The 8,528-nt window shown below is 35.0% G+C and overlaps 1 protein-coding gene across 1 annotated transcript; it reads right to left on the bottom strand.

Annotated features, from left to right (window-relative positions):
• Positions 1-241: 241 nt before the first annotated feature.
• LOC133035088 (F-box protein PP2-B15-like) lies at positions 242-2,829 on the bottom strand. Its single transcript, XM_061110784.1, has 3 exons — positions 2,505-2,829; positions 1,039-1,159; positions 242-891 (listed from the first exon to the last, which is right to left on the bottom strand). The coding sequence occupies exons 1-3, from the start codon at positions 2,757-2,759 to the stop codon at positions 431-433; spliced, it is 837 nt and encodes a 278-aa protein (XP_060966767.1). The 5' UTR covers positions 2,760-2,829; the 3' UTR covers positions 242-430.
• Between the last annotated feature and the right edge of the window lie 5,699 nt (positions 2,830-8,528).

The raw sequence follows: 8,528 nt of genomic DNA, 5'->3' as shown, positions 1-8,528 counted from the left end.
TTAAATTTATGTAAATGCCTAGCCATCAAGTCATTATCGGTGTGATCATTTTCTTATTAGTATATTTAAATTATTTTTAAATAAAAAATAAAAATTTAATAACTTAAACCAATTAAGAACTACCACGTGGCAAAACTTCAACATAATTATTGTAAAAAAATAATTAATATTTATAGTGCAAATTACTTAAATATTTAAAATCAATTTTTTTTAGCAATTTTCCTCTTTACCGAACATAAGAAAATTGGTTCTTTTTCACAGTTTCCTTCCCAATCTTTTCTTTTTTTCACAAAATTCCAATTTCCAAACATAGGCATGCATAGTGTTTCTCAATTTTTATCGCCAAAAAATACTTCAAAGAAACATCCCTGGTAAGCTAAATTGCCAATCACTAAAAATAAAAAACAAAAAATTAACATTTTGGAGACATTCAATGATGTTTAGGCCTTATTTCAATTCCCTCAACAATTAAACCTCCTCTAAGGTGCTGACCCTTCACTTCCCTGAGGCTGATCTTTAGCTCCTCACCATTACAGTCATTGAAAAAGCTTCCCAATTCAATCTTGATCCAACCATTATCTCCCTCACCAAAGACTATACTTTCTTCATCTTTAAGCAACCTTGACCTCAAAGCCCCCATTTCCTTTAGAAAATGCACACGTTGGAAATAATGTTTCCTTCTTCCTTCTTGAGGACTCAAGTTCACTTTGCCAACTGCTTTGAAATCACCAACTTCAACTGAAACCTCAGAAGGTAGAAAATCTAATCCGTATGCGCGGTCCGCGAACCTCACAACCATATAGGCTGTGTAAAGTGTGTTTGGGGAGAGCATTTTGGTGTTCACAGTGCCACAAATTTCTAGCCACCACATTGTTATGAGCTCAGCTACTTCTGCAAACCTGAGTTTTTCTTGTTAATTCCATTTGTTTTATTATTTTCATGTAGAAAAAAAGAAAGGAAAAGGTTATAGCTAATTTATTATTTAATTAGATTAGATCCATGTTTCTAGTAATCAAGAAATTTGAGAAGAGAATAGACCTTGATTCAGGAATTGCGGTTTCCAAGTCCAATATAAAGGATGACTTGCCCATGTTATAGAGAGCTCCCTTGCACTCAGCATAATGCATTTCTTATTTGTTGATTTTTCTATCCAAAATATCTGAGGCAAAGATTTGTATTTTTGGAGGGGAACAAAGAAATGTTGACAATCATATTCATCAGCATATTCATAACAATATAGATTTAAATTCAAATGCTATATAATATATCAAGGTTTTTCACTTTAAAAATTTTGGGTTAAATTTATTTGGTAAATTTTTCTTATGGATACACATATTAACCTAAAATAAGCCACTTGAGCAACAACAGGCAGCGCAACAAATATGAACTCTTATCACTAGAATTCATATTTGATCCACCGCCTGTCCATGCACAAGCAAATTAAAAAAACTACTACTAATACATATTTAATATTCTCCTAATATTATATCAAAGACTTCAAGTTAGCTATGTACAGATAGTAGTTGTATAATCACATGTAATAAGTCAATGCTTAATATATATGATCAACTTCTATTATAGCGTACTTTCAGCCTTTGAACAATATCTATAAATATATATATAATCTATCTAGAAAGAGCTATCGCTGTTTAAAAATATATTGATTTTATATTTCGAAGTATATATCATGGGGGGAATCATATCTTTTTGGGAGAATGACTAGACTGTTTCTCAAATCACATAAGATTGCATTAGCTTTCTCATTGATCACGATAGCATCATCTTTTTGGGGCTCTAATTTGACTATACCCTTTTCAAAGGTCTTTGTTTGGTAATGTGATTACTAAGATCTTACTGTATAAACTAGAAAGCACTATCTAGCACAATGTGTAGACATAGGACTTTGACCCAATCTGTAGCTACAAATGGTGCCTACATCTAACGGCTCTCTCTCTTTCTAGGAATCTATCCTTAAACAAAAAGGATTGTTATTACACATTTTATAACCACGTCTTGAAAATCTTATCAACATTAATCAATTATAAAGACTTGACCAATGAGAGCAATGAATCATTAGTATAATCTCTCATAAACACTTTTTTTTTTTTTTTCAAGCAGTCTTTAGGAATGAAGCCAAAACGTTACTTTTGCTTTCAGAAATTCCTTTTTGGAAATGTACTTCCAACGTGGCTGTAAAATGTAGAATAAAATCCTTTCAAGTGTAATGAGAAATTCCAAGAAAGAGAGAGAGCTGTTACATCTAAGCACCATCTAGAGCTAGCAAATTGAGCAAAAGTTCAATGTTTGCACATTATGTAACTAATAAGTTACCTATACGTAATAGATAAATATACCAATACGTATAGATTCATATGTATCTCTATGTGTGTACCCTTTGTAGAGCAGCATTTGTTTCCCAACATTATTAAGCAATGATGAAAATTTTATAGTTAGGAAAGTGATTTTGTACCACTAACTATTATGACCATAATCTAAAAATGTACCTTCTTACCACCATCAATTAGACATGGACTGCATAACTTGAAAAACAACTGCTTGTTGGAGGAGTAAACAATAGGAAACACCAATCTTGATAAAATTTCTTTCAGATCAGATGGCAGAAAATGATCCCAAAGACTATCCGAATCGGCCATGGCACGAACACAAGACGAGGCTAGAGACGAACGACATGCATCTTGAGGCGAAGTGAGTGACAAAATGTGTGCAAAACAGTCTTCAGGTAACCGATCTAAATTCATGATTTTCACTCTTTTTTTTCCTTTTACAAGTTCACTTTGAATTTGTTTTATAATGAGGAAGAAAATGTTGTTGGATGTGATTATTGGTATTGGAATAGGGGTAAACCGTTTATATAGGACTTGGACAATGATATTACGTTAATATGACAACATTTGTGTTTTGCAGGATTTGGTCCAAAAATGACAACATGAAGTGAACAGATGAGGACATCGGTGACAAAAAATGGTATTCATGTGAGAAATTATATGGTCAGTAGAATGCCAACGATGCCATACATCTGAAACAAGTCCCTATCTCTAACATTTAATGACCATATATATGTATCATATATGAATATGATCAACTACAACTACACCAACTTCGTTTTACTTTGTATTCTTGTCCTTCAAAACAAGAACCTCTTCTTTTTCTTTTATTATCTTCTTTATATATCTACATTATATTATATATTATATTGTATTTTTTATACTCACTTTTAATAAGAACAAAACACTGAAAGAATCATGCATAAAGTAACCGAAAAAAAAAGCAACACAACACCTTTATATCTTTTGTTGATTATGCTTAAACTAACTTGTTCTTTTCTTATTCTTCGCTCAACACTCGTTTCCTCCGCATTATAATCTGCTTGTTTCAAAAACGGTGTCGTTCGTTCTTAATGTCCCGTGTATATTGTATAGTCCGTTCATAATATGCATTATTGTCATAACTCGTAAGATTTGATGAAAATCTAATTCCTAATGTAATTGTAATAATAGGTTTAAATTACTTAACAAATCAGTTTTTCTTTGTTAGAGAAAAAAAATAAAATTAATCATATGTGCAACATCAAATTACACTGATTCCTAACGTAACAATTTTTTTAAGCCAATCATATTTATCTAAAAGCAATATCATGTCATTGTGTGTTAAACCTCCTAGCCATAGCTGAACATAGAGAAAAGCAAGAACAAAACAGAGAGAAAGAAACCAGAGAAAGAGAGAGCCAAAGATGAAGAAAGAGTCAGTTTATTGAATTGCATATGGAAGAGTATTTATACAATGATCAAACAATAGACACGTGACTAAAGGAGTATAACAACTCATAACAACCAATCAGTTAGTTAAGTAACTAACTTGACAGCTCATAACAGTAATAACAAACTAACTGTCCAAACCATCAGCTCTAACACCTCCCCTCAAACTCTTAATTGAAGCATCTTCAATGTTGAGTTTGTTCCTGAACATAGAGAATCTTTCACTCGAAATCGCCATAGTCAAGCCATCAGCAATTTGATCATATGCAGGAACATGTTTAATCTGAACCATCTTGTTGAGAACCTTCTCACGAACAAAATACAAGTCAAGTTCGATGTGCTTTGTTCTAGCATGAAGAACAGGGTTCTGTGTCAACAATACCGTGCTTAAGTTGTCACACCAGATTGTGGGAGGTTGAGGAAGCTGGATTTTCAATTCAGAAAATAGGTAATGTAGCCAGGACAGTTCAGCAGTAACGTTTGCCACACTCCTATATTCTGCTTCAGTACTAGAACGTGAGACTGTTGGTTGCTTTTTACTCTTCCAAGTGATTAAGTTTGTCCCAAAGAAAATAGCAAAGCCAGTAGTTGAACGACGGTCATCAGGGTCAGATGCCCAATCGGCATCACAAAAAGCCACAAGATCAAAGGACTTAGGTCTTTTTAGGTGAAGACCAAAGTTTGTGGTGCCACTGATGTACCTAAGAATCCGTTTAACAGCCAACCAATGTGTAGTTAATGGCTTTTGCATGAATTGGCAGACACGATTGACACTAAAGGAGAGTTCAGGCCTTGTAATAGTAAGATATTGTAGAGCTCCCACTATTGATCGATAGTGTTGGACATCGGCCATAGGTTCCCCCTCATAAGCTGATAAACGGATTGTACTGACCATTGGTGTTGGAGAAGGCTTTGCATCCACCATTTGAGCTTTAACAAGAAGATCTCGAGCATACTTTGCTTGACATAAATGAAGTCCTTGGTCAGTATATTGGACTTCAATGCCCAAGAAATAATGCAGAACGCCCATGTCTTTGAGTGCAAACTGAGAGTTGAGTGTGGAAATTAGATCAGCAACAGCAGCATCATCACTTCCTGTTATAATAATATCATCTACATATACCAGAACCAAGGTAATAGATGTATTGCTGTGAAGAATAAACAGGGAGTGATCCGAATTTGATGAAACAAAACCAAGAGACAAAAGGCTGTGTTGTAGTTTGTCAAACCAAGCTCTTGGAGCTTGCTTAAGGCCATAAAGAGATTTATGAAGTTTGCAAACTAAATCAGTTTGGCCAGGAATCTCAAACCCGGGTGGTTGAATCATGTACACTTCTTCTTGCAATTCTCCATTGAGAAAGGCATTATTCACATCTAATTGCTTGATACTCCATCCTTTTGACAAGGCAAGTGTTAAAACCACTCTAATTGTGACCGGTTTTACCACAGGGCTAAATGTCTCTGTAAAATCAAATCCGGGCTGCTGATGAAAACCTTTGGCAACTAACCTGGCCTTTAGTTTATTGACAGTGCCATCAGGATTTTCTTTGATGTGATATACCCATTTACAACCAATTGCTGTCCTACCAGGAGGCAACTTAACCAAGGTATATGTCTTATTCCTTGTTAAGGCTAGAACTTCATCAGCCATTGCATTATTCCATTGAATCTGCTGCAATGCTTCTTGAAGAATTGAGGGAACTTTTGTGACTAGGTAAGCTTTGGGCTTGTGGATTCCAGACTTGGACCTGGTCTTCATGCTATGAGTGTTCAGCTTAGGAGGAGCATGAGGACAGCCAGCCACATCTGGTGGAGACACAGGCAGAGACCCAGCAGGAAACAACTCGAATGAACCAGTTGGAGAGAGATTGGAATGAGGAGATTGCTGGTCTGTTGCCACTTGCTAGCCAATTTCAATTTGTTGAGTTGCTAGAGCAATGATCTCACACACAGCTGGTGCATTAGGAGGCTCAATATCAGTAGGCTCTCTTGATGGTTCTCCTGCATCACAGACAATTTGTTGGCTTGATGGCCAACTGTTAGGAAGAGAAACAGAACCATATGCATTATTATTAACAGCAGCAGGTTGTGGGGAATTGTCACTTAAAACAGATTGATCAATCCTTGTGTTGTTGGAAAATAAATCAGCCATGGTGTAATGAGTTTTGGGATGAGAACAGACAGGAATAATAGCAGATACAACAGAGTTGGGTTCAGACATAGTGCTGCTATTTTTGACAGCAGAATTTTCATAAGGAAAGACAAATTCCTCAAAAACAACATCTTTAGAGATGTATAGTCTTCCATTTTTATCAAGGCATTTATAGCCTTTATGGTTTAGACTATAGCCAAGAAAAGTACATGGTGAGGATCTAAACTCAAGTTTATGTCTGTTATATGGCCTTATTGTTGGATATTATTTTACCAGGATCTTAGATCTACTCACAAGTATGTTTATTAACATCCTAAATATGAACTTTCTAAAACGATAAATTAAACACATATAAAGTTTAAGAAACCTTACATTGGGTGCAGCGGAATTATAATGACTCCTTCGTTCGAATCTCTAACCCTTGATTCCTTTACGTAGCGAGTATTATCAAGATGCGAACACGGATCTTCTTCTGCGAATCCTTGATCTTGAATCTCCTTTCTTGTTGATCTTTCTTCACAATCTTCCTCACTATGATTGAGGTATTGCTTGATGTGTGTGGGCACTACTCTAATCACTAAGAGAGGTTCGAAATTTTGAGGAAGAAAAGAGAGAGAGAGTGGCGGCTAGAGAAGAGAGTGGAGGCTCAGGTTTTTCTGATTCAGAAAGTGTAATTTTCCTGAAGCCTTCACTATCTATTTATAGCATTCCTTCTAGGGTTTGATTTGAATTATATGGCATTAAAATAATGAAAAAATCATTTAAAAAAGATAACATAAGTGGCCGGCCCTAGGCTAGGTGGACTGGGCCTTGATTTTTGCAATTTTGCAATTTTACCACTTTTGTATCTGATTTTCTCAAAAATGCCAATTTCCTAATTCAATCATTTAAATGCCAATTCTAACTATTTAATAACTATAAATAATTATTAAATAATATTGTCATTTATCATATTTATTAATTGCACCATACAAAGTATCACAATTAACAAATATGCCCCTGTTAACTCTTTCTTTACAATTTCGTCCTTACTTAGTGAAAATTTCACAAATAGACATAGTCTAATTTGTGAATTATAATTGATTAATCAAAACCAATTACATGAGTCTTACAAGCAATATTATCTCAACTAGTGGGGGGACCATGGGTCTATATAGCGAGCTTCCAATAAGTAGATCAAGAATTTAGCACTAAAATTCACTAACTTATTAATTCTTCGTTGAATCCACGCATAGAACTTAGAATTGCACTCTCGGTATATAGAATGTTCTATATGTTCCACCATATAGACACATCATTAGTTATCCATTGTTATAATCCCAATTTGATCAATGATCCTACATATGAATGATCTACATAGTAAAGGGATTAAATTACCGTAACACCCTACCATGTATTTTATCCTTAAAACACTTGACCCAGTATAAATGATATTTCGGCTTATGTGAAATGAGATCTCCACCATTTATTTTCGTTTGGCCAAGCTCGAAGGAAATCATCCTTTGCTTTACTATTTGCCGGATAGAAGCTATAGATTCCATGTTTATGCTAGCGCTCCCACTCAATTGCACTACCGTGTTCCCAAAATGTACGTATCACCACGACCTAAAAAGTAGGCTTAACTAACAAATCAAAGAACACGAATAGCCTTTCAAGATTGAGCCTAATCATAACGGGGATTAAGATCATTTGATCTAGGATCAACTTGGCGATATGGACTTGAATAGATTTTACGGTAACTTTAATTAAATCTAATTCAAAGTTCAATATCGGTCCACTTCGATGCATACTCCATGCATCCAACTTTGGCTTTACTTTACCAATTGATGTTCTGGAAAGAACATAGTATTTCTCCAAATACAAGTAAACTCTTGTTGTAGATTATCATATCAGTAAAACCTGTGTCTGATAAATCTAGGAAACTTTATTCACATAGTCATGTTTACTTTCCAATGTGATGACGACAATAAACATGATCAAGTATGTGAAAAGGGTTTAAGATGAATTTATAAATCAATTAGACAAGCAATTGATAAAGTGAGCCAAAACATACACAAATGAATGAAAAATACTTGTTGTTTCTTTATTGATGTTGAATAAAATAGATTACATTGAAATGGAGTTTTATTTAGGGCATAAAACCTAACAAACTCCCACTTGCACTAATATAAAACTAATTAGTACATATCAATTAATCCTAAATTCGACGGTGCTTTTCAAAGGCACATCACGAGCGAAGACTTTGGTAAATGGATCGGTAGGTTGTCCTCTGTGTCAACTTTCTCAACTAGTACGTCCCCTCTTGCCACGTATTCTCCGATAATGTGATACTTCCTTTCAATGTGTTTGCTTCTCTTGTGGCTTCGAGGTTCTTTCTTGTTTGCTATTGCTCCATTGTTATCACGAGAGTAGTACCAGAGGCTTTTCCATTCCGGGAACAACTCCTATCTTTGGTGAAGAACTTTCTTAGCCGGACAAGTTCTTTGCGGCTTTCTTGCTATGTATTCGGCTTCCATAGTTGAGTCCGATATTGCGGTTTGTTTAGCACTTCTCCGAACCAACTGCTCCACCCTAGAGTAAACACCATCCCGGATGTTGAT

Source organism: Cannabis sativa, chromosome 2 (assembly GCF_029168945.1).
Source record: "Cannabis sativa cultivar Pink pepper isolate KNU-18-1 chromosome 2, ASM2916894v1, whole genome shotgun sequence".
NCBI lineage: Eukaryota > Viridiplantae > Streptophyta > Magnoliopsida > Rosales > Cannabaceae > Cannabis > Cannabis sativa.
The sequence above is the reverse complement of the archived record's forward strand: the minus strand, read 5'-3'. Positions and strand labels throughout refer to the sequence as shown.